The sequence below is a fragment of the Tinamus guttatus genome, unplaced genomic scaffold (assembly GCF_059628265.1).
Source record: "Tinamus guttatus ecotype Peru unplaced genomic scaffold, ASM5962826v1 Tinamus_guttatus_pri_ptg001602l, whole genome shotgun sequence".
Lineage (NCBI taxonomy): Eukaryota > Metazoa > Chordata > Aves > Tinamiformes > Tinamidae > Tinamus > Tinamus guttatus.
This window is the reverse complement of record NW_028290136.1, coordinates 4,388,421-4,415,634: the sequence shown is the minus strand read 5'-3', so window position 1 is coordinate 4,415,634 and position 27,214 is coordinate 4,388,421. Positions and strand designations below refer to the sequence as shown.

The window sequence follows — 27,214 nt, the reverse complement described above, 5'->3', positions numbered from 1 at the left end:
TTGAGCTATGGGGTGCTGGTTACCTATCCTTCATCCATTTGACTGTCGGAGCTGGATCTCCAACGGCTTTGCAAGGGAGGACAATGTCCTTCATCCAAGGAGTTGTGACTGTGCCGCTGAATGTCAAAATTCTGGCAGGAGCTGAGCAAGGGAGAGAGAAAGATTGAAAGGAAGTGCTCATTCACGCCTTCCTTGGAGGGGAAACATAAACATCCATCATCAAATATTGAAAACGAAACCAATCCGCTTTAAGCTGTGCTTTCAGGAAACAAATTTCTTTTAACTCACAATATCAGTTTCTCATTCAAGCACAGATATTACATTTTTAGTGTTGGAAGACAAGTAACTGAAAGAGTGACAAGGAGAAGTACTGGAAGAGTGGGGAAAAAGGCAAAAAGATATTTTTGCTGATTTTCATATATCTAGCCATAGAAATTACACACTAAAATTACATCAAAGGGATATTCTCTCCAAACAAACTTCTAAGCAACTATCTTACCCAAGCTAAATTATTGACATATCACTCTTAATATTTTAAGTCTTGAATTCACCTAACAAAGCTTACACTCTTGAGGTGAAAGTTACATGTTTTGTTCTCAATTTCTCCTTTGGGTTTTAATACTTTAATGATGAATCTGTGCTATCATTGGCTCAGTAGCTACATTTGTTTTAAACTTCCTTCTCCTCTAAAGTACACAATGCCTAAAAAGCTCTTTCCATGCCTCTGTTACAACTTTTCCTGCTGTCTGCCCTACTTTTGGGTGATCCTGGTTACCTAAAATGAACACACTTCCCCTTACTGTTTGTGCAAATCATGGACTATCGCACACTCCTTGGATGTGTTCTTTACCATATCCAGTCCAACATGGTTATTTATTCATGAAAAAGGCAGATCTACTGACATGAGTGATATGGTGCTGTCCTGCATCGTATTATGTCTAGTACTTATTATGTTGAGCCACAGCATGGTGCACATCAACATTTGATAGAATTATGGATAATCTATTGTGCCAGCTACAGGCTGGAACAGAAAGGTAAGCATAAAGTTTAGTGGGTTGGTGTACCCGTGGTTCCAAAGAAAAAGATCCAAAAAAGAAATCCAAAAAGAAAAGATCCTGCTCTAGCATATTTTCCAGTTCAGTTTTGGACAAGGTAGTTCTTTTTTTTTCCTTCTTCTTTTCTTTCTTTTTTTTTTTTTCTTTTTTGCCTGCCATTTTGGACAGGGTGTGGATCTGACAGTGAATATTCAGCTTTCATTCACAACGAAAAATCTGAGCCATTCTGGTAGGTTGGGATTACCAGAAATGAGCATGACTCTGGTTACAGAACAACTTATATAATTCTCCAAAATATTGGATTGAATATGTACAGAAGTTCTTCAATGCCTCAGAATTAATCCATGTGAGAGTATAGATATGTCCTCAAAATCATAAAAGAAATCACGTCTTTAAAATATTTATTGTTTTTCACTCCAGTTTGGATCCATTAAGTTTGTGCTGGACTTCAAAAGAGAACTCAAAATTAATGTTTCTTTTTAATATCAGTCAGGTATTTTTGTTGAGACTAAGCTATACAAGAACACTGAGTTCTAATGTGGAAAGTAGAATGAGCTCTCTTTGGAAAATATGCTATGAAGGAACTCACTGTAGACTGTGCAGATCATTGCAGATATTTTTCATTTAAGGCTTCTATACTCAATGAGTTCAATACAAGTCAATAGAAAGTTCTGTTTTATATTTTGTTGGGAAGCACAGGCCTAACACATTTCCTGGAAATAGTCTTTTTTATTGAGAAAACTCAATTTATTTTAAAGTGCCAAAATATGGTGAGATTTTAATACATCCCTTAAGTGCTCCAGAATTCAGAACTATTTTTTAGAGTGCGACATTTTCTAGCTAACAGTAAGACATTTTCTAACTAACTGTAAGAAAGAGAGGCCTTTTACAATAACTCATGAATTAAGCAAAATAAACTTACATGTACTAACATGTTAGTGCATTGAAAAGAGCCCGTCTGGAATCCACAAATGGGAACAAACTATTAAATCAGTTTTATTCCTATTAGCTCTCACTTCATCTATATACACAAACAAAAATGTCCTGTAGTTTCAGTGCATAGTACAGAAAAACAGTAAGAATATGTTGGAGCTTCAATGTTTTGAATTACTCAAGAATGACCCAAGAATTCTTATTGGCCTTTAATTACACATTTCAGAGGCACATACCAAATGCAGATACTTCAAATATTGTATTTTAATCCTGACCAACTTCAGTCATGCACATTGATCAGAAATCCATTTTGCACCAATTAGAAAAACATGAAAATGAGAGCCAGCATCAAATATAACTGGGACGTTTCATCTCAACAGCTTTTTATCCTCTGCAAGCACTGTCATGCATAAAGAACAAGCCTTGAAGATTGATGGGAAATTATTTCAGTGGGTTGCAGTGGGACCTGAGATATTCATAAAAAGAAATTATTCCATACATTATACAATCTGTTTGGATGGCACTTGCTATGTTCTCTTCACGTACTGTGCAAGGCTAAGCTTCTCAAGAGATTTTCCCAGGTTAAAATTTTAATTGAAAGCATAAGAAACAGCTGTTTTAATGATTTAGGGTAAGAGACAAAGTCAGGTTTAGGTAATGGGACAAAACTACTTTCCTAACAGTGAAAAATCAGTGTCCATTCCTGACTAACCATCTGCTAAATACTACTTGCTAGGTCCTTTTGGGTGGTCTACCTGGCAGGAGGGTGCTCACAGCCTTGCTGCCTTGAGGAGGCAGCAGAAAGATGCAAAGACACTAGTCACGCATTATGTCCAATGATATAATCTTATTTTCCATTGTTGCACTCTTAAGGGCGTATGTTCTGGAAAAGGTCTATGCAGGCCTGTAATGCCAGAAGCCATGGACTAATTAAACTAACTGAAACAGAAAAGGGCTCAGTCTATCTAGAGAGTGCACACACAGTATGAAATGCTGACTCCACTGAAGTCAGGGTTAGAAGGTTCATTTGTTTTCAATGGTCCCAGGATTTCTTTGCAGGAGATGTTTAATGTTACTCATGCCATCTTTAAATGCAGCAAGAGATGTCGTCAACTATGACTGTCTACAAAGCACAACCGTAAGCACCTGGAGCCCTCCTAGTTCCAGCAGCCCTTTCTGAATAATTGTAGTTAGAAATGCGTATTCCCGTTCCATGGGAAATGGCAGTATCTTTAAAAACATGGAGCAAAACAAAATGAAATATCAAATGTAGATATTTGTTCCCCATAACATGCAGTCTGAAATCATACCTGAAATGAGCTGGTAGCCCTTTTGTCCCTGACTTGCCCATCTCTCCGGTATTGCTCAAAGGTTTGACTATTTCCAACTGATGACAACTGACTTGAACTTTTTTTTTTTTTTTTTTTTAACTGTAGGAATCCTACTGAAGCCTTCAACATGACATGGCATCATTATTACCAAATATTTTATGACCTCCCTTTATTTTTAATGTTTCTCCCAACAATGGATTCTTCCTTATGTTCTAGGCTGGATAACAGATCTCCAAAGGACAGTATTTCTCTTGCAGTTATTTCAGACCGTGGTTTTTAATATTCTGTGTGTTTCATTTTAGCATGATGTTCAGAAGTAACACAAACTTCACAAAAGCATAAACCAGTGGTAAGATCACCGGACACAGCAGTGCATGTTACAAAAGCATACAATATTTTTGTGAAAATACCCACAGTTTGCTTTCCATTATCTGTTCCTTTCACATGCTTGCAAGAGAGTTGGTAAAATAGCATGAAAATTCTTAATGTCAATTTTCTTTATACCTTCACTTCTACAACTTCTTCTGAGATGGACAACAAGTACACAAATAAAAGAAAACTAGAAACAAATTAAATCCCAAGTGAAATTCATTTGAAAGCGATAGGTTTGAAACGATAATAGGCATTTGCAAACTTAAACACCTTGAGTCTCACAGACCTCTCTCCTTTTTGAGCTGAGAGCTTTACACAGTGTATAGCCAATTCACTTCCAGAACTTTACATTATTTCTATCAAAACACCCCCAATGTCTGGAGACTAACCCCGTTCTCATGTCGGATAGCATGGTACTAGATTAGAACTATATCTGCTCCTATGTACTGCAAATTACAAAGTCATTAATTGAAAGTGAAAAGGTACTTTCACTGAACAGCACTTCACTTTATCCTGCTAATGTGGTTTTCTGCATGTTTGTTTACTTAAATTATGCATTGTATTAATTATACTCACTGTCATAACAGCCAGAACTTCTTAACAGAGGCCATCACACACTTGATCTTTATTTTTCTGGAGTATACAACTAAATTTGAAAGGTAAACTGTATAAGAAAACTCTGAACAAGAGCTGTGCCAGGTCACTGCAGCTCACTTTAATTAGAATACAAGAGATGTCGCTGAATACCATGGCTCTCAAGTTTCTTTCACTTACGGTCTAATAGAAAAATACACAGTGTACTCCAGCATGATGAATCATTAAGGAAACAGGCTGATGATGTGTGCATGATATCATGTCAGACCCATGTGTTGTTTAAAATCATTAAATATGCAAAAGAAGGTAGATGATGAGGAAAATCTGTTCAGCAGTAATGTTCAAGTAGACAACAAAAGCAGGGGAAGCTGAATATTTGCGTAAAAACAAAGACTTCTGCAAAAGCATTAGATGGCCATAGGCCTAATTCTGTCGTCTTTATGTCATTGACAAATGCCATTCTGCATTAGCTGTGGTCAGTAAATAAGAGGAACAAAGTCCAGTAAGATTTCCTGCCTTTCAGACATATCTGATAGACTAAAACAAAGATTCCAAGTCAGCACTGAAGTATGATTCAGTGAGGCAAAGTGTGCTTACATGGAGGCTGAATTTTGCTTGCTGTGGTTACTGTGGTTACTTTCTTTCTTTTCCTTTTTTTTTTTTTTTTTTTTTGCTTACTTTTGTCAGTTAATTACAGGGAATCACAACATGTTCTGAGATACGAAGACACTAAAGAAAGAAATGTTAACCTGAATTAAGCTTTAATTCAAATTGGGCTAGCCATTTTATACCAAACCTCTATCTAGACATTCTCAGTGAGGGGTTATAGTTAAGTTGACATAATTTATTTTCAAGTTAACTCTCATTAGATGTCATCATGGTATCATTACATTAACAGTTACTGTGAAGTAAGTGGAAAAGGATGGAAGCAAACGACTTCATGGTAATAGCCCATAGGATGCTTTTGCACTGGGGACTTCTTTCGCCCTGTAAACCAGCCTTTTGTGTTCTACATGACAAAATCAGGCTTTAACTATCTGTAACTCTGTGATGTGTTACATGCTTTAGATGTTTTGGCAAGAAAAGTCTTCAAGGCCATTAACTCTGTCCAGTATTGATCTGTTTGTCCTTACCACTGATGACCACGTTTCTCCTAGTTCTTTAAAAGATTCAGTTTTGCATTTATTCAGGAAATCTCACATATGCTATAATAATTTCTAACCTGACTATATCCAGGGTTCATAAAATTGCTACATATCTGTATTCATAGTACTGATCACAATTTCCACAAAAGGGTTATTCATGACTTTTCCAGTCCAAAGAGAATGCCTGTAACAGGCTTGTCTTGAGCACTATCATCTAATGTAGATTTTATACTGGAGTATCATTACTTTAATATTGGCTGGATGCATTCTGTTGTCCTTCAGAATAAAATCTGGTGTATGCTGACTTGATTATATTGAAGTAATTAGCTACTTTTCCTTAAAAAAGATATTTTAAAATGATTTTTCGAGCCTTATGGATCATACTAATAAGCTTTCCTGGGGCAGGTTTAATTCCAGATTATAGAAAATTTGTTCAGTTTAGGTACAAGTGGATCATTTTGTAACTTTTCTATTTTTGGCAATCCTAGTTCTATCACATCCTGCATTTCTTCACAACCAGTTCAACTCATCTGGATATCTGTGAACTTTGGGCCCCTGCACAGTACCAGGCCTGTCTATGTCCCTAATTTACTAGTATTATATCATATTATTGTCTAATTATTTCTGAATTTATGTAGGCATCAATGTGTCATGTCTATTTTTGTTGACTTCAGTATGAATGCATCACTCATTCACTATGCATAAGTAACTGATGGCACAAAAGAGAAGCATGTTGAAACCCTTTGCCTTGTTTCTTTGAGGCATTTCTCAGAGGCTTCCCTTTCAGATGTCCCTTATGCTCCTCATCCACCTTTTAACAACCCAACTTTATTTTCACAGGTGTTCAAAATGTAGTAGGCAGTTTTCCTATTGGAAAATAATAATGGAAAACCTGCAAACTTTTCATAGCCTTTTAGTCATTCATAAGGTCACTACACTAATGATGTGTAGCCACTGAGAAAAGCTCTTCTAAAAGATGCCAGTTGTTGAAAGAAGCAGAAACTAAAGGTGAGTCTACCCAGCTGACATAAAGAGTAATGGTATGGGGAGGAAACATTCCTGTGTTTGTTCCCACTGAGGCCAATTTAACTTTGTTAGATCCTCCTCACATCAATACTGATAAAGTTTCCACTGTGAGCCAAAGTGGTAACATGATTGTTACTACACGTTCCTTGTAGGACTGTTGAAAAATACCCATCCCATACGGTAAAATTTTACCTTACAAATACCATCACCTAATAGTATATCATCAAACTGTTTAATTACCATCTAGGTATTTAGGAACAGGAAACATGACCATGGTGATGGCGCAAGCTTCTCTATGCACAAAATGCGTGTTGTTCATGTTGGTGGAGTTTAGCTGAAGTTTGGCTGAATGTTTTTTGAGAAAGTGTCTGTCATCATAAAGCACTGGACACTTTCTTTTACACTACTACATCATTAGTCACATGACTGAAGCAGCAGCAGCCTTGTGAGACTGTAAAGTCAATCAAATGGATGGACCTTTGCAATGTCAGGGACAAGTGCACTAAACCATTCATTCTGGCGACTGCCATGACAATTTAATTAGAGTGGGAAAAAAAAAAGCGCAGTAATGAAGACCCCAAAAGCTCATTACTGATGGGACTTGCCTTGCTATCTAAAAAGTTAGCTGTCTATTTTCAAACTAATGTGGTGGTCTTGCAACATGCCAAGTAAGAGCTTAAGTAATATCTTTTATTAGAAGAACTAATGTAGCTGGAAAAAATACACAACATTTCAGGCACATTCAGATTCTTAAGATCTGAAATAGAAACAGCAAACTTCAAAGCTAACGCAAGTTGAGAAGAATTGCTCAGAGTTTAGATATGTTAATCAGGTCATTTGATAGAGAAAATAGCACCTGTAGAGTACACAAGAGATCAGTAAGGAGAGGAATGATAAAGAAGTTATCTAGTCAAAAAAATAGATATACACTCAGTTTGGGAGGGCATCATCTGAAATCTCTCTGTATCCAAAAAAAAGAAGATAAAAAATGCTCCAAAAAGCAATTTATTTCCTTCTAAAGTAGGTGGGATGAATTAGCCCCTAGAGGAGTACATCATTCTTTCTCTCTCTGCTGACTATAGCAAAAGCTTGGGCAATTAGCAGAGTTGGTATCTAACTTTTGGAGAGAACTGAAGTTACTCCCGTCAAATCCCACTCTTAATAAGCAGTGAAATACAAAGAAACCACATGCCAGTTATACCAGTAATTAGCATTCTGAAGTTTTGGATTACTTTAAAAAGTGCTGTTGCCATACCTTTAGCTAGCGGTTCCACAGTGATAATTTCGCTGCTGTTGCCTCTTCCTGCAGCAGTCACTGCCACCACCCAGACGCTGTACTGTCGATTCCGACTTAGGTTAGGGATTCTGTAGGAAAATGAGTCGGGAGAGGCTTCGAATTCGCTGATTACCTGTGATGGGATAGTCAAATGTTTCCAAAATAAAATAGACATCTGGAAAAAGTGGAGTGCTACAAAGTCTATTTCTTCAGGGTACTTTGAAGGAGTATCAATTACTAAAAACAGATGGCAAATGGCAAGAAACACAACAGACACAATAACTTGTTGCAATCAATTTATGTTCAGGGAGTTTGGGCCTATATGTTGTTTACAAATTGTTTTTACTCAGATTGGAATTTTTATGAGTCTGTTTATTTTTGCAGGGCTGGTAAGTGAACATATTTGACAAATTTGTACCATGTGTGCTTCTGACATTCAATTTTATTCTAAAAATATTTTCCTAACAGAAGACTCATTCCTGTGTCCAATATAAAATCTGAAGTTTATTACTTTAGATTTGTCGCTGGTCACCTAAAACCTTTGTGGTGGCAGTCCTTATCCCTTGGATGGGTTTTTTATTGTTTTAGTAAATGGAATGAGTCAAGAATAAAAGAAAATTATTGTCATAGCCTACTAAACTTCCCTCTGAGACCAACTTTTTTTAATCACAAAATTGTTTTCATTCAAAGATGCCTCACAGAACGTCATCTCAGCTCTTTAGCTGAGCCAGCACGGCACGACAAGTATTGCAGGAAACGTCAGTTTTGACTATTCTGGCACTGCCACTCAGGCACCTTGGCTGCGGGCAGCGACTAAGTGGACAAGCTGCTAAGCGAGACATTTGCTTAGTGGTGAGACATTATGCAGTGTTCTTAAAAGTGATCCACACAAGGAAAGGTGCAAAGGAAAATCAAGATTCCTCCATGGGGCATGGGCTTTGTGCCCTTCAGCACATACTCTACAGGAAGCTTTACTCCCTGGTGCGTGAGAAGGAACAATTCATCAGGCTTGACTACTGTTAAGATAGGCAGCAAAACCAGTTTTTATTTCTGACACAGGCTCTATAAACTTTTTTGTAGAAATGCTGGGGAAACTAAACACTAGAATGAATAATGAAGACTAACTTCTCTGTGCAATACTAAGCATCACAATAGGTAACCCATACTAGGCTAAAAATAATAAAACATTAATGACGCGGAAGATGATTTTACTGGGAATCTACATTAAAAATACAACACGAGTATAATCTCAGTTTTATGTAGACTGACAGAAGGGGTACAAGAAAGCTCTTTGATATACAAATATCTGCTGGTGGTAAAGGCCAATTTCAGCAAATTAGCATTTCAAAGGGTACTTTGACCTGAAAGCATTTCAGTATTTAGTCCTTCAAAGTGAATTCCAAATAAATAAGCGTTGTTTCTCAGGTATCATTAAACAACTCTCTAGTCTGAATTGCTTGGCCAGTCTCACCTACTGGCTGGGACACTGCATTTCTCTCCTCTTGAGCTTGCATTTCATGTAATAGGGAAGAAAATGGGGAGGGAGGAGTTCATTTTGTTTTACTTTTGAAGGCTACAGTGAAGACATCGTATCTAAGCCAGTCACTTTGACTCCATTCAGAGATCATGCAAAGAAATGGGCAAGGTTCATCTGGCCTATATATGAGACACATGCAGTACAGTGGGATGAATCAGGTCCTAGAAACATCTGTGTTTTTCCATCAGCTATGGAAGTGTTTGGGTGACTAGCTCAAACACAGATGTCTGTACTGAAGATATCTAAAATTAAGTAAATTGAATAACACTTTTTCACATTAATGCACTTATTGACTAAAACATGTAAGCCTCAGTAACAGTAATGAAATGCAATTTTAAGAAGGCATTTCATTCTGCAAGAGATTTCATTCTTCCAAAGAAGACCTCTGCGTAAGTAGTTCTAAAACAGTGATATATAGGGCAATTCTGATTTATAAAACAGCAGGACATGCTCCATAAAAAAACTGCGAATCAGTGACTCAACCTTACAAAGTCCCACCCATTTCCACCTAACACAGAGATGGTCCATTGCTTTTGTCCTCAGAAGATCAGGAGTCCTTGAAACAAAATGCACAAATGACCTCTTCTGGAAATTAGCCTGGCTAATCCGACGGGTTTAGTTCATCTAGCTTGAGTCTCTCTCTATTTGTTTCTGAATACATCCTGTCCCTTCCATGGAGACTAACTTTGCTGGGGGACTGGTTTGCCCTGGCTAACAGTTGTCTTGGCTCCACACACACTCACACAGGGCTCGCTGCACTTTTTAGCCAATCTCATTTCCACTGTCATAATGCCAAGTCAGTTTGTCCCATTTAGCAAACATTGGCCTAGGTTTTCACTGCTGATATGCTGAGGTCAGTGAAGGCAGACACTTCTATTATTATGTGAAATATTACAGAGCTTTGAGAACCATCTGTCTTGACATTTACACAAGAATATTGGACGAATGCCCATGGCTTGACAGGCTGGAAGTTCGTGAGGTCATACATAAAAATTAATATATCGATCATGGAACAGGAGGCTGAATTTTAATATTCATGAGGTAGAATTTCCGAGGATTAATTTGAAAGTCAAACAGGCTAGACGGGCACTTAAGCTCTACTTATTAATACAGCTATCAAGCACAATCTACAGTCTAAAATACCTCCTAGAGTGGGAAACACAGCATTTAGGATCAGCAAACCTCCTTACTGCTCAACAATCAAGAATGCCCAAATTTTTTTTCTAGTGAGCACCAGATAAATTTACAGTGATTTTTCCATGACTTCCACAGTTAATGAAATAACTGCCTGCCTTTGGGAGCCACCCCAAATACTGCAGATCTCCTGTTGGAATGGCAGAGCCTGGGACGGTCAGACACTGACATAAAAGCTTCAGCACTTACCACCAAACCCATCTGGGTCACTGGTTTGAGATCTTATGGTTGGGATACAATTAGCAGCTGAGCAGCAGACAAGGACCTCAGCCCTGAAGTTGCCACACTGGCCCTAAGCCCTTCTGATCTGAAAACAAAGCTAAAACATACCTGAAAAAGAACCAATCCTCAAAATTTCCTGTGTTTGCAATATGCCCAGCTTGATGAGCAGGCAAAATTGTATCAAAGCAAAAGAGATCTCTTCCTGGAGTTCCAAATATGAGAGAGTCACACAATTAGCTTCTTGCAAAAGATCTTGGTTTCTAACAGGTTAATACAAACTTTTTGTTTCCTCACCTAACATTTCCTTTCAAACACTTGGGTCTGCTCCAGTGACGAAGAATCAATTTTCCTTTTAACATTTGCCTGTCATTTCAATTAGCCTAACATGCCAGAGACTTTCATTACAGAAGGAGTAAAAAAAAGGGAGCTTTGTCAGCAAAGAGAAGGTTAAACAATTGAAATAAGAAATATTTTAAAGGAATGTCACCTTGTCACATATTGGCCTTTGCCTGTGCCAGTATAAAACACTTTCTGCTGCTTTATCCCTGAAGCAGTAAAATACTTGCTCATGAGATTTTTTTTTTCAACTCCTTTTTATTCGTCTTGTGGATGATGGGTTAATTTTTCTTCCCTCTTTAGCTCTTTGTCAAAGGGCTGCACAAAATAAAATGAAATCAAAGGCTCTTCTTAGGATGCAGTCAATCTACTTCATAGAACCAGATAGGGTAAAAGATGCTGAAAAACAGCCACTCCAGGTAGCATCATTTTTCTTGATGCCACTTTAGCTCTATTGGTATATATTGTTTTATATGCTTTGAAACTGCCTGCTCCCTTCTGGTATTTCATACTGTAGAAAACAACTAGATAGATGAGGTGTACAAATTCAGAACCCCCATACTGTTTTTTGTTTGTTTGTTTAACCAAGCCTGGTAAACCTTAAGAACGGTGCTTTGGAAGAAAAGTACATTTGTAACAGTTTCCCAGGCAATTGGGAAGTTAAGGTAATTGGCAGTTATGATTCAGAAGATGATTGGCTTTCTTATCCTACCTAGAACTGCATCTGTGCAGTTTCTGAGACAAGACAGCTTCACTGAAAATCTCTCTCTCCTGGTTCTCTGCAAGCTGTGAGAAAATGCGCAGGTGATCGGAGAAAGCTATACTAAAACTAATGCCAGGAATGAAAAGCAAGAAAAACTTTAGATTTATGGCGTGTATAGTAAAGTAAGAAAAGATACAGGATAGTGACGTCATATCATATGTCTCATCTTGAAAATTTTAAAAAAATCTATATTTGCTAGAGTGGTATCTGTGTTTTCACTATGAATTAGGGTCTCAGATATGACCATAGGATCATCTAAAAAAAAGACTGGAAAGACTGGAAAGAGTTGACCAAAGTTTATCCACCTTCTCCAAGCCATGTTCAACTGCATCTGCACAACTTCAGACATATGTTTCTCCAGTCTGACCTTAAGGACCTGAAATAAATGGAGATTCTGCAACTCCTTAGGCTGCAGAGCCTATTGCAATGCTCAGCTAATCTTATCATTAGAAAGTTTTCTTAGAGTCTTAACTTGAGCATTTCATGCTGCAGCTTAAATCCATATCTTCTTTTCCACTCTACTAGAAACATGGGAATTAGCTTATGACTTTCATCTCTGTACCCATTTTTAGTCTGCATAAAGAGTTATCCTCCCTTTTCCTACTCTAGTGTCCTTATCTTTTTCAGACTTAAGAGCAATGCTTTCTACTTTCCCTAGAAATCATGCTTTCTCTAACAGTTTCTCTAATAATATCCATTGCAATCCTTTGGTATCCTTTGGACTACCTACAATAGGTCCACAGTGTTCTTGAAGGCAGTTTATAAACCTGTATCCAACAATCCCAGAATATGTCTCTTTTCCCGTTTTTTTTTTTTTTTTTTTACAACAGGATTATAAACTATTTTATATTCATCTTGAGATACACACACAATTACCCCAAATTCTCTTCTGAACGATTTAGGCAATTATTCTCTACCCTGCATCCAAGCAGCTGGTTATTCACTATTTTTGTGTTCTTGAACTTACTCATACAAAATTTTATCTGACTTTTTCCAGACTACTTTTCCAGTTTGTTGAGATCACTCTGAATTCTCGTTCTGTCCCCAGCATAACTGAAATCTCTTACCTTGTGCCGGCTGCAAACTTACTAGACACACTTGAACTTTCATTTTCCAGGCTACTATTGAAAAGATGCACCAAAGTGAATAAAATAGATACCTGCACTTCTCCTTCCCACTCACAACAATGAGCCACTAGCTTTGTAGCCTTCGGCAGAGTAAGTATCAGATTTGCATCTATCCTGAGTTGTCTCAGTGAAACAATACTTCCTGAACTACTACTCTTTCAATAAGTGTGTTTCCTATGGGCTTATCTACACTGTTAAGTAGGAGAGAGCCAGAAAGTGTATTGAGCTCTTTGCCTATGATGGTGTGGATCATTGCTTTTTAGTTTAACCTCTGACTTTTAGTTATGAACTACTCTAATGTTCTGTAAAGCAAACCTGCTTCAGAGTGGCTAGTACATCATGGACATGAGTCAGTTAATGTTAGAAGAGTCAAGGTCTGCTCCTTTACTTTTTGTTTAACCAGCAATATAGTTGTGGCCTACAATGAGCACTGAGTCACATTAGTAATGAAGCTTTTACTTCTATAAGGTCAAAACAAACAAACACCTCCATCTTCTTTGCACATCATCATCATAGAACTGTATGTATACAATACTGTATTTATAAAGAATAGACTACAACTCCCTGTGTTCCTCAACAGAGTAGACAGACCTCAGAGTCTGACCTATCAGAGAATTCCTTAAAGATATCTAGCTCTGTCCATAGACTTCTTCCTAAAGTCACTTACCACTGTGTTAGTTCTCTAGGTCTACTAGCTTTTACCTTGCTTCCTTTCTTGTATATCCAGACTGTCAGAGCTAAAACAAACCAACAGTCCTGCCCCACCATTTTCAGTAAGACTCTGGATATCCTGGATTTGGTCATACAATTTGGCTTCTGCTCACGTCCTGCTGTTTTAGCCTATCTTTTGAATATAACATCAATATTATTATAGCTAAATGCTGTAAATAGAAGCTGTGTAGAAAACAGAATGTAGTTTTCCTGTAAAAATTTACTTTAAAAAAATCTCAACTGAATTGAAATGTTGAAAAATGAACAATAGATCTTTCAGAAGGTGTATAGTCAGCTCCCTGTACTCCCACATGAAGGAAAATTTTGTGAACCCACTTGCAAGACCTAGACCCAGAAGACAGTCTGCTGTCCAAATGTCTAGGTAGCCCATATAGTCAAGAAGGTCAGGAACAACACAAGTACACAGCCTGCTCGTATATTTGGGACAACCCACATGAGCCTTCAAGGGCTCCTGATGAAGGAAGCAGCGTGGAATCATAGGCAGATGACCATGGAAAGTTAGACTATGTAGTTTCCTATACCATACAGAAGGGGATTTGACGAATCTGCTCAAATACACTGGAACTAATGCCAAGGACTTAGTGTTAGACTATATTGATATACCTATATGCGAAAAAAAGGTCATGAGACAGGGCTAGAGTTTTATGAAAAAATCAATATAAAGTAAGTTTTAGTAGGGCTTTACAAGTAGATCTCTAAAAATTATATCAAACAGCATATCAGCAGCACTAAATTTATATTCTGTCACTTAAATTTTCTCTTCAAGATCTACACCATGACAAAAACGAGATAAGCAAGAATGTAAAGTTGACAAAGCAATTGAAAGAAAGAATTTGCTATATTTTAGAACAGTAATAAAGCTGTGAAATATCTATGAACAAGCTGTAAAGAGCATAATTGTGGCATATTAAAAGGGACATATTTTAAATATCATTCAAATAAATATTTTCAAATAGCAAAAAGAAGACTATAAAATAGTTCTATGCTATATAAAGAACAAGAATTAATAAACATAAATATCTTCATGCTGTAAAAATAACTGTATAGGCAAAGTGATAAATTTTATCTCTAGTACCTGAATCAATGAACATAGATTATAAACTCTCAGTCTTACAGATTCTGCTGACTCTAAAGAACCATGCATTGAGCGGTGAGTTTATTGGCTTAGCCCAGTCCAAATAGTTTCCTTTCCCACTATTCTGTGAGACTTTCAGTACACCTTTAACCACTGAAGTTACTACAATGCAATAAAATCCCAATTCATATGTACCTTTATAAAATTTGTACTATTTTCCATCAATTCTATTCAGGTCTTTAAAACTGTAAAGAGCCTGGGGATGAGAGAACGTGATGCAAAGCCTCCTCACATTGAGTCGAATTTGGGCAGACCCTGTGCAGGAAAAAACGCTTGGAAAGTATCTGGATGCTGGAAATTGGCATCAACTATTTCTGTCTGTTTAAAGTTTAGATGCCTAGTTCAATATATACTGGAAGAAAGTATGTTTGGGTGCTCGCAGATGGCTAGCTTCTTCTCTTCAATAGCTATCCAGGAAGCCTCAATGGCCCCAGAAGTAGACTATGCATCTCTCTCTCAGATGGCTGAATTCAACTGAGGTAAATCCTTCCTTTAGCTGTAGAGATAGTGCAAAAATTATTTTCTCCTTCAAAGAGCAATCACCAAAGTGTACTGTGTAATTTTTTTAATACCAATATCAGTAATAAGTAGCAGTGAATGTGTTTTGGTGGGATTGGGTGTTTTGTGGGATTGAGATTATGAAAATATGGCGCGACAGCTCTCATGGTAAATGTGTTGAAATGGAGGGATATAGATTTTTCAGGGAAAATGGTTGGGCTTGAATGCATGGATCTTTGCACTGGGGCTTGTGACAAACCAGTAAAGAGCATGTGAGTAAGGCCCAGAGGATAGATGAGCACTGGTGATGTTGAAATGGGTGTCTGATGCGACCTCCTGATCAAGAAGAGGCAGATAAAGCCTTTTTTTTAGGAAGCTAGAGATGCTCATGCATGACTTTACTACACTGATATCTGCTGTAAGAGCAATATGGCTGGGTGTAATAATCATAGGAAATTTCTGGAAGGTATCGAAGACATCGTTCTGACCATACGAGATGCTCTGTTGGACCTGATACTCACAAAAAAGGAAGATCTGGCTGAAGATGTGAAGGTCAAGAATAGCCCTGGCTAGGGCAACCATAAGACTGTGGAGTTTAAGATCCTGAGGGAAGTGACCAAGACAAACAGCAGAATTACATCCCTGAACTTCAGAAGAACAGATTTGGCTTGCTCAGGAACCTACATTGCAAGATTAAGCTGCCCTAAAGGCCAAGGGGTCCAGGAGGGCTGGCTAATCTTTAACAATGGCATCCTCGGAGTACAAGAACAGTCCATTGCAACCCATCTTCAAAAAAAAGGCAAGAAGGAGGATCCAGATAACTACAGGCTGGTTTCAGACTCCGAAAATTATGAAGCAAATCCAATTAGAAACCATTTTAACCATGTGAAGGAGAGAGGAAAGAACAGCCAACATGGATTTATTAAGAGCAAACCATGCCTGACCAACCTGATTGCTTTCTATGAGGGGACGACTGATGCTGTGGACAAAAGGAGGCCAGTGGATATTGTATACCTTCATTTTAGGGAGGTCTTTGACCCTGCGTCCCATATTCTCCCCTTTGCTAGATCGTTAAGGTATGGGCTGAACAAGTAGACAAGCATGGAAATTTGGCCCAACTCTGGGGCTAAGAGTGGGAACAGTTAATACACTTGAGGGAAGGGCTGCTGATCAGAGGGACCTGGACAAGTTGGAGAAAAGAGCTAATTTCTCATGAAGTTCAGTATTAATGTGCTACATATGGGATGGAATAACCCATATATCACCAGAGGCTGAGTCAACTGTCTAGGAAGCAGCTCTGAAGAAAAGCAGCTCTGTACTAGCATCACTGGACTAGTGTTTTCAATAGGTCCAGGAAGGTGCTCCTATACCCTCTGTTCTGCACATGTGAGATTTTGAGCTCCGCAGTACTGACATACGGGATCTAGTCCAGCACAGGGCTATTGGTATGGTCAGAATACAACATACAACAGCAGGCAAACGTTGAAACCAAACCCTGATATAGTTAATGTGGACCTCCCAGAGAAACACAAATTAATTCATCGAGAATTTTCCACAGTTGGGCAAAAAGACTCCAGTAAAATTCCTAAGACATTTTAGGCCATTGGCAAAATTTTGTCTTTCACATCTCAACACTTTCTATGCACATTTGTCAAACAAGTTCTTTTAGTTTTCACTATCAAAAGATCTGAGAGTGATAGTGAAGTCATCTTATTCCACATATTAATATCAACGGAACGAAGACAAGAACCAACTGACAATATTCTAAAAAGGAAAATCAAAAAGGAGAGGAGTCTTCATTTACTATCCTTTTATAGTGTCTCTTTACTGACATGACTCCTTCTATTTAATCTCTAAGCATTACATATGGAAAACAGAAGACCGATACACAGTTTAATGACCTGCTTCCTGAGAAACAGCAGGATAAACTGGCTTAATGTGTTTGCTTCTGTCAGGGAATGACTGGCTGACCAATAGATAACTGCTTGTTTAACACTCCCTGCTCTGCTTGCAAACACCTCAACAACATCCACACGTTTCTAAACAAGAAAACAAAACAGATTTTATCATGTGTATTGCTGAGTGACACCATCCTGTTCACTGAATGGTGTAGTTGCTCTGCCTTTCCTCATATCTTAACCTCTCATTGTGCTTTCCCTACTAGTTCTAATGCTTTCTCAGCCTGTCATGTGGTAGAAAATCCTGTCTTAACCTCCATTCTTGTATCTTCAGGACACACAGCATTTTTTCTGTGTTGCTATTTACCTCTTCCCAGATTAGTTTCCTAGGCTGACAAACCACTGGATGCTTGATGTCACATTGACCTATTCCAGGGACTTACATAGTATACTGACTGACCTGAATGCACTAAGAACTTCCTTTTCAGAAATCATCTAAATCTTATATTCTACAGTCCTTTTAAAGGCCCTGGCAATATACATTTACAACCTAAGGCAGATGGTCTTGGAGAAGCTACCAAAGAGGGCAGCCACCCCCACAGCCAGGTGGCAGCTAAAGCACACTAACATTTTAGCAGGAGTCAAACCATGAACAGCTATAGCCTCACTGGTCCCTGGAAAAAGCTATGCTGATGGGATCAGACGGAAATCCGTGCTAGTGTTGCCCACTGCCTTCATGAGGCCTGAGCAGACTGACTGTAGCAAGTGTCCTGTGGGCAGGGCCTATATCAGGCCTGTGCTGATGAACAGCACATATGTAATGCAAGGGACTCATGCACGGAGTCGGACATGGATGTGGGAAGAAGTTTGATTATTTACAGTAGGAAAGCAGATTATGAGTTGGCTTGGATAAATTCTGATATGTTTTGTTTCATTTATTTGAAGAATAAAGGATCGATTAACATCACTTTTTTCAGGACAAGGGCGTAAAGAGAAATTCCAATTAGCACTTTGGACTAGTTGACAGCTATTCATCTTTTCAGTACATGTATCAGTATGAATCAGTACAACATTTCTGTATTTTTTCTACATTTGCAGAATAAAAAAAGAGAAAGTTCTGCATATAACAGGCATCACAATCATACCATAGCAACAGATCCTTGCCCTCTATTGTGCTTAGAGAATGTAAGATGATAGACCATTTGTTTTTTTTTTTTCGCACATTAATCAAATTTGCGTACTGCTTGAAATATCCCAGGCAGATTCTGACCTTGGGACTTGAAGTAGTTAAGCCAGAAATGACAGTATCCTTCAGTCATGACAGTAGCCATCAGTAAGTTTACCTTCACAATGGTCCTCTTCTCTTTCTTCTCAATAATGTTTAAAAACTCAATTTGCCTTTATTCTTAAATAGCAGATTTTTAGCAAAATTATTTTTGAACAAGGACTTTGTGTGTAGGAAGTTTGAAGATTATTCAGTTTATAGAAGGAAGTTTATAGAGCTCCACAGCCCCAACCGATTACAACTTACGGTGGCAGAAGAATTGATAAAGGCAGAGGTCTTCTATTTATTCCCTTTCTTCACCCTAATTTAAAACCAATTTCTCTGCCAACTGCTTGCCTCTACCAACAGTGAATCATGCAAGAACTTGCTTGAGATATGCAGAAAGTATCTGCACAGGAGTATTATCATTCAAGCCTCTCTGTGACAGATTTCTTTCACTGCAAAGCTAGCTCTGAATAAAATACATTTCTATCTAATGATTGTTTTGTGGATAAAAGACAGCAAAACATTATGTTAGAAATAAAGTGCTGAGGTTCCTATGTTGTCATGGTCCTGCAGTCTAGCACTTATCTAGACATGCCCAACCTGGCTTCTGGAAATTGCTAAATAGGTCACCGTCTCAATCGAGACCCAAAACAGATTCAGAAGATCTGTTCTGTAAGCCATAATTCACACTGCTCTGGAAAAGATTATGGAGAAGATTATGGACAGAGACTGTCCTCACGGAGATATACATGTATATATATATATGCATATATATGTATATGTACACTCACCACACCACACTTACACCCCCCTTCATGAACACAGGTAGTAACAGAATTAATACATATGTAGACATTAGCAATTAATAGAACACACAATCACTCCAAGTGCTTTTACCTTGGGATCAGGTATACTGTGATACCCTCACCTCATGCTAAAATTTCACAAAAATATAGCAATCAAATTAATTGCTTCACATTATGGTCTGTCACAATAGTGTTTTTTTATGAGGAACTCTAAAATACATCCATACAATAAGCTGCCATGAAAATACAATTTTATATAAGAGGGAAATTTGCCCAACAAAGGATGTTATTTTCCTGCAGATATAAACACACAATAAACATTTCTAGTAAAGCAGCCTTGAGAGGAAGTGCTGCAGCCCTGTGCACGATAAGCAAATAGAAAGAGCCAGCAGCACCACCTGGTGTTCACTGCAACCTGGCAGAGAAGCACTTGTCCCAGCTCTCTCTGGAGCACGGCACTTCTGTCCAGAGCCACAATCTCAAGGTTTAGTTCTGTTAAATCCAGACTTCTTAGAAAATAATAAACATTAATAAACTGTGTGCCGTAGGAATGCATGGTCCCTTATGAAAGATCTCCAGCCAGATTACATTTAAGGAGTATTATCAAGATATTTTGCTTTGCATAGCTAGAATTATTAAATTGAAATAGGAGTAGTAGTCCCAAAGCATTAAAAAAGCAAAGAGCTCCAACCCCTTATTTCAGGTGTGATTAATAAATTCTGCCTAGAGCAGGATATATCAGTTTGGGCTGAGGTATCAGTGGACACATGTTTTTTGTCCCGTCCCTCCTTAAGTATGTGCAGAATTAGCTCACTTGCTGCAAGAGTGGGTTGAGTTAGTCTGTCTGCTTTTGAAAACAGTCTGAGGCTTGTTTGGAACTCTCCCTATCAACTTCCTCCTATTTCTGGAACAATGTTTCCCTTGTATATTAAACTGAGATTGCATTTGGCAACTTGAGATCCTATCTTGATTGGAAGTCCTATTTAAAAACTAAATCAAACCTTGGAACAAAAAAAAATACAGTTTCATTGCATATTAGAAAAATAACCATTGGCATTTAAAAAGAACAGTTGTTCCTTGTGTTTTTAGATAACTTTCTAGAAACAGATTTCTTCACAGCTCAGAGAAAGGTACCTGATGTTCAATCAAACTTTTCTCGTCACATTCTCAGCAAGTAATAGCATGTAAACCCAGACTGAGCTAATGCTTTTGGCGCAAATGTGCTTAATTGCAGACAAATACACTTGTTCATAAGTTATTTTGATTCTTCACACATCAATATTTGAGGCAAAAATGTAGGAATTCAGATCAAAACACTAGTTAGATTCAGCAAATGGGTGCATGAATACTTCCAGCTGGAACGGGGCTGTAGATAGCTTACAACTAGTCCAGTAAAAGGCAGCTGTGCAAATTCTTAACATGACTTTAAGGATACTCGCTCTGGATTGCTGGCTTTGAAATGATGTGTGGAAGTTAGATAGGTAAGAAGAAAAGAAAACAAACCACAGTCAACCCCTTAGCCCGCAAATGCCCTTCTACCTTTCCTTAGAGAAGAAATGGCAAGGAACGTAAGGAAAGTATTAAGTGCTAAGCAGCTACAAACATACAGTTTGAGTTTTGAGAACTAACGCTGTCCATCTGCGGTGGCATTGTAGGACTTACTGTGGGGTACGGGTGCGAACAGAACACAGTGTATTTCCGAATGATGCCATTTAATTTAAGAGGAGGGAGCCAGGACACAAAGACAGTGGAGGCTGAAGCCGCAGCTGCTTTAACTCCAGCGGGAGGACCTGGAACTGGAAAAGCAACATGTAATGGTTAGAGTGGACTAAAGACACCTCGTCATCCTAATGCTACGGAGGAACAAACAAGAAAACACAAGTTTGCTGCTTTACTGACCCAAATCTGTTTGAAACAAGACAGAAAGTGTGCATCATGAAGAAGGAGAGGGTGTGAAGGGCTGTGCTCCCATCTGCAGCAGAGGAAGCTCTGCTTCAGGAGATCTGAAAGCAGCAGCTAGGATCTGGCTGGGATGAATAGTGCTCCCCAGTTAAACTTTTGTGGAAAATCACCCACAGCCTGCATGCATGAAAGTATGTCAGCTGTGACCAGTGAAAATAGCCGAACAATAAATTACTATAAATGTTAGATGATTTTTGAAGACATAACGCACACCGAATGATAATTCTCTGTACAAATAACATACTTTTGAAGAGTCTGATAGACATACACAGTGCAGCTCTGAATTTAACGAACTGCTGAGCAAATGAGCTGTAGCCCTATGCAATTAGCACTGCCTGATGTGACCCAGGTATTCCTAGCAGTGTGATGTGCGAGCAGACTTTTGGCTACACAGTCCCCTTCCCCAAAGCCTTGCCCGCAACAGCTCAGAGCTGTAGCTGCCACTGCAGTACACGAGCACCTATTTATTTCTCTAATTACAGTAGCTATTTATATAAGCTATCAAAAACTGTCATAGAAGAAGAAAGGAAAAGAAAAATCTTTAAAACAATGTGGAAAAAACTTAAGACAGGAAATGCCAAAATCTTGGTACATGATCTTAGCTGCATTTCTTTATGTACTTACATCATGAGAAAAAAATTAACTACATGAGCATATATGTCAAACTCACATTATACTGTATAATGTTTTCCAACTTTGGAGGCTTTTTTTTTACTAATATGAAAATATGCTGCATGCCAGATTGCCCATAAAGTATCATAAACACATAAGCTTGTACTTACACACAAAAAAAAGCATGGACTATTTTTAGCATTAGACTAAGTTTGTTAAAAGTTTCCTGAAGATCAGGAAACAGGAAAAAATCTTTGTAGATACAGTAATTATAAAACACATAAATAAAAATAATTTTAAAGCATTTGCAATATTGCACATGGAGAATATTTGTGTTCAATTATTACTGACTCAACAGGTATGTTGTATTAAAATGACTATCATCTCTGGTGTTAAAGGAAAAATCAATGGATTTTGTTTTCTGCAGAATTTTTGGTTCATGAGGAATTTCATGTTTTTGTCTAATTTCAAGGAAAATGGTTAAAAAAAATCAAATGATCACCAATCCTTATCCAGCAAACTGATCCCCATAGGTGGACCATCAATCTTATTTCTATCTTATCTAAATGGGTAAATATTGTGGTGGCCTATAAAGAGATGCCAGACAGTCTGGGACTTAAACTTGCTTAGCTTTCGGTATGCAGTTATATTTCAAAATTTCAATTTTATATCTATGCAGCAATTTCTGGAAGATGTATGAAAAATGATAGATAAGCATCACTAAGTGCAATATTTCTGAATATGCATTTTCTATTTATAGTGTTTTGAGAAAGTGAATAAGGCACCAAGGGAGAATGTCATGATTATAATTGCATACAAACCCAGCCCCTTGCTGCAAAGTGGCTAATTCAGTTAGCAAGTTCCTTCTAGTGCAAAGTAAATATTGATGCTTGACAGCATTAAACTTGTTATTTATACCCCGCTCATTAGAAATACTATTTGCTACTGCTGCTGAACAGCAAAAGCTAGCTACCAAGGGTAATTACTTAACCCAGGAGGATTCCTTTACAGTTAGTAATGTTTTCTGGAAATCACTGCAAATAGATCTGTGAGGTTAAAGTAATTTATTGTTAAATTAGGGTGTGATCTATAGGGACAGATTCTGATGGCAATCACTCATGGCTGTCGACTGTTGGGGGATTAACTCAGAATTCATCTAGCATTTTCCAGTTAATGGATGTATGTGGAAAATATTACTTGTCAACTAACAGCTGTATTTCTGACCAGTATACAGACCAGTAGAGAGAAGGACTAGAAAGGAAGTCAAGAATCATCTAGTCAAATTTCTGAATATTTTTAATACAAGGACCCCACAACATTTTCAGTGGGGAGAGGCCAAATTAGGCAACTTCGTTTGCAGTGCTACCAAAATGATTTTGAATGTCCATTTATTACTTTTCTTTTTGCTGTATTTGCTTTTGTTTACTGGGTTGAACATGTGGAAGTGAATGTGTGTGAGGAAGCATTTAAATTTTCTTGGCAAGCATTATGCAGACTGTCATCTGATGCCAGACCACCACTGTCCAGAGGGCAAATGCCTTGGCTCAAATTCATTTCCTGGACCAAGACAAGATTATTCTAACTTATCTCAGTATTAACTGGAACATTTATTGCTTGAATACTTGAATACTCTGAAGAAGTCGTGGGGCTGGGGGGGTAAGGAAGGCAATGTAGTGCCTTATCCCAGGCACCCAGAAACATCCCAGTCTGACCATGATGGCATAAGATCATTACAAAGTATACATATCTTCCACTGTCTTCACATTCTGTAGCCTGACTTCAGTTATTACACTGCATCATAAGCTTCAGCTACTACATGACATCAGTATAACAAGAACAGGATTGTCTTGCTGAATTCTCCAGTCATCTTACTTAGAACAACTATTCCTAAAAATCTTCATAAAGACAAATAAACAGGCACTATTTCATATGGTCCTTTTTTTTTGCCATTATCAGCCAGGCTATGACAATGATAAGAAGCTTGAAGAAAACCAAGGCTGAACACAGAGAAGCTGAGAGCTGCTTCTAGCAGTTTTGGGGACTTTCCAGGGATCTGATTTGGCAAATTTAAGATCAAAGATGGCCTCATTCTCCAGCTAGAAAGGCTTTAAAAGATACAGAAATAGCATGCTGCTTTCATGTGGAGGAGAACACTTTGTATTCTTGACACTGTAAATGAAATGCTAACACGGAGAAGGCGCTGACGCAACTACCCTGGGAAACAGCACTGAGAAGTGAGGGATCATGGGGAAGGGCTCTATGAACACTCCTGTTCTCTTTTTTATAAGCAGCGAAATTATCACCATGTTTCTTCACAGTGCAGTGCATGCAAATGCACTGAGTGCAGTACATTTAATGAAAAACAACACAAAATAAGCCCCTGACCACTGCCAGTGATGCCTTTGTTCATGTAAATATCCCATCCACAATTTGGACTTATGCTAGCCAAAATACATTTACAGGTACTGTCCACCCATAATTCACATCAAGTTGTCCTCCTGTTAATTAACCATTTCTACCGAATTTTGCCATGTTCATATGTGGAACACTTACTCTTCTGTATCTTCGCCTATTTGAAAAAGTAAAATTGGAGATCTCTGACAATAAAATATTTTAAAGATCATCAAGGGCAGTATGCCATCATGGCATCTGGGTTTAAACCCTTGAAGTCTTTCAGGACAAAAATGAACTATATAGCCATTTAAAACAGTCCAGACAGAGCTCTATTTCAAAGCTTCCAGAATAACTCTGATCATTGGATTTAGAATAAACATAAAACTTGGTCTGATGGTATCTATATATCTATCCTTCTCATTTCAATCACCAGGAAGCTTGAGAGTTCAGGGAGAGTAAAGAGAGGAGGAAAATCTCTCTGGATTCAGGTACAGTCTCGCAATGGGGCTAGGAAAGGGGGTTAGTGTTCCTCCTTCCTCCCTCCAGACAGGCCCCTCCTGTTTCCTTGCAGTTTTCCCCATTCTCTAAAAGCCCTAAGACAGATGGGAAATCAGCACAGCCTGAAAAACAGAAGATGTCACCCCCACTGCTAGCTTTGAAATTGTAGTTGGAACCCAGTGAGCAAGAGAATTTGAAGAATGATTTTAATTTTTAATGATTACTAAAATAAGTAAAAAGGAGAATCAGCTTATGAGAAAGTTTACGTAAAGTAGAAAGGATAAGGGATAAAAAGAGAAAACGCAATGAATTCTTAAAACTGCATAAGGAGAATTTAGGGGAACAGCTATTTTTTCTGAAAGCTAAAAAAAAATAAAAAGGACTAAGCAAAAACCCTAAACATGATCACTTTGGAAGGAAAGCTCACTTTCTGGAACTTTTCTTTCTTAAGCCGAACAGCAGTGGTGTCTGACCTCTGGTGTCTAAAACCAGTATCAAACATTACAAGAAATTGAAGCTTCAGCTCATTTCAGTTAGACACACTGCTTTACTCCCTGGGATTCTGTTTTCTTTTGTCACACTGGAGACAAAAGTTTTGCTTACTTCAGGACAGCTAAAGAAATTCTGCACTGATGTCTCTGAGCTGAACACCAAGAGGGATGTGACAGCAGGCCACCATCTGCCTTTCAACAGTGATAATGGAACATGCTGCACCATTGATTTTACAAAGAAATGTTGCTGCTAATGTAAAAGAAGTGAAAAAAAGAAAAAGAAATCAATGGCATGGTAGGGCCCTATAGTAATAATGATGTGGAGGGCTTGGCAGCCATTTAAAAATAATTGTAACTAGCAAAGGTCTGAAAGCAGGATATCAGGTATCCAGATCAAAGCTCTGGTAAGCATTTGTATTCCACATGCTGAGAGGGTATTCAAACTAACTTTATAGCGGGATCTTTTATCTGCACTGAAATTAGGTATACTGAATTATCTTCCATAGGACCCTCTTTTCCTTACAAAATCACACAGGAAATGTCTGTTCTTTCTGAGGAATGAGGCACCTGTTAGTTGCACACAGTTTGGCAATGTGAATACCTTTTTCCAGGCTAACTTCCATAGCCTTCAGGAAGTTTAGACCTAGGACTTTGGTTTGGGCTTATTTTAAAGGCAGCCTTTATGTAATCCACTTCAGACCTTTAACACCCTTAAAGAAAAGTTGGTTTGAAGCTGATTTGAAACATGAAATTATTGTATTTTCTGGAAACAGTTTTCAGCTAGTTTTCTGGACAAAAGATTTAATCAGTGGCACCACTGTGAGACATCACAAAAAGTCTGAAAAGGTTAGTTGCACAGTCTCAGGGTGAGTTATTGCTGAACTGCTCTGTGGCTTCATTGCACGGAGGATTAAAGATGACGGATGAGCCTTTGCACAGCAGCAAAACACGGTCAGAACATATGTGTTTCCTAGATGTCAGGGTCTGTCTGGTCTCAGAAACAGAAAGAGCAAAGGAGCCACCAAAATTAGGCAGAAGCAAATGATGCAGCAGAAAAAGATGTGAGTGTACATGTGATTGGGGTAGGGAGCGATGAACAGAGCAACCCCTGAAATAGGAAAAACTGTTACAAAGCAGGAAGTGATCCACTGATCTCTGTGTTCAGTGGCAGCAGGGCACAGGGGAACATGGAAATATGGAAACACTCAGCCCACTTTTTAGCAAGGTGCATTACGGTGCATTCTTTAACAGGTTATCAAGGGAGGCTACAGAGTCCCCATTACTGGAAGTTTTGGAGAAACAGCAAATATTAGTCAATATCAGCCTGGAGACACCAGATCCCTTTACAGCAGGAAGATGGGTTTGGTCATGTATCAGCAACCTTTCAGGAGCATTACACGGTTATTTTGTTGTTCCCAGTGACAGATTACCGGCATGGCTTCTACCATCTGATCAATCCTGAAGCTGAAGGAAGCTCACACAGAGACAAGGCACTGCACCCAGGCAAGTTTTGTTAGCTTATGGCTCCCTTGAGGTTTTTGACTGAGGAGGAAGCTGGACGTGATGTTTCCAAAGAGCCCGCAATGTTTTTGGCCTGTGTGCCATTAAGCATCGACCCTGGGGCTTGGGGGTAGATTCTGCGGGTCATCTTTTGGAGTATTCCTTATTGTCCCTGATGATTTGGCATTGGCTGCATGTTGTGCAAAGGCTTATATAAGAAAACACATTCTTGCCACCACTGGGGGTGCTCTACCATGATTTCTGCCTTTCTGGGATGGGACTGCTCCTCAGCAGCTGGAGCAGTGAGAGACAACCCTCCGGACTGCCTATGGTGTAAGTCACAAGTGCAAAGGCTCTCGGATGAGAAACATTGTAACCAGAGAGTATTCGGGATAAAAGTAGCCATATTGGGATCTACATGTAAAACCTAACTTGAAAGTGCTGCAGCTGATCCTACAATTTGCTATGATTATTTTTTAGATTTTTTTTTTTTTTTTGAAAGAAAAT

At 38.4% G+C, this 27,214-nt stretch overlaps 1 protein-coding gene across 2 annotated transcripts in view; it reads right to left on the bottom strand.

Moving 5' to 3' along the window:
• The window catches only part of DSCAM (DS cell adhesion molecule), a 367,604-nt gene that overhangs the window by 52,865 nt on the left and 287,525 nt on the right, over positions 1–27,214 (bottom strand). For both annotated transcript variants that reach the window (XM_088539324.1, XM_088539325.1), the window contains 3 exons: positions 20,913–21,046; positions 7,712–7,865; positions 24–141 (listed from right to left, as the gene is read on the bottom strand). In XM_088539324.1, the coding sequence (XP_088395450.1) occupies positions 24–141; positions 7,712–7,865; positions 20,913–21,046 (406 nt within the window). The remainder of the gene's footprint in view (positions 1–23; positions 142–7,711; positions 7,866–20,912; positions 21,047–27,214) is intronic.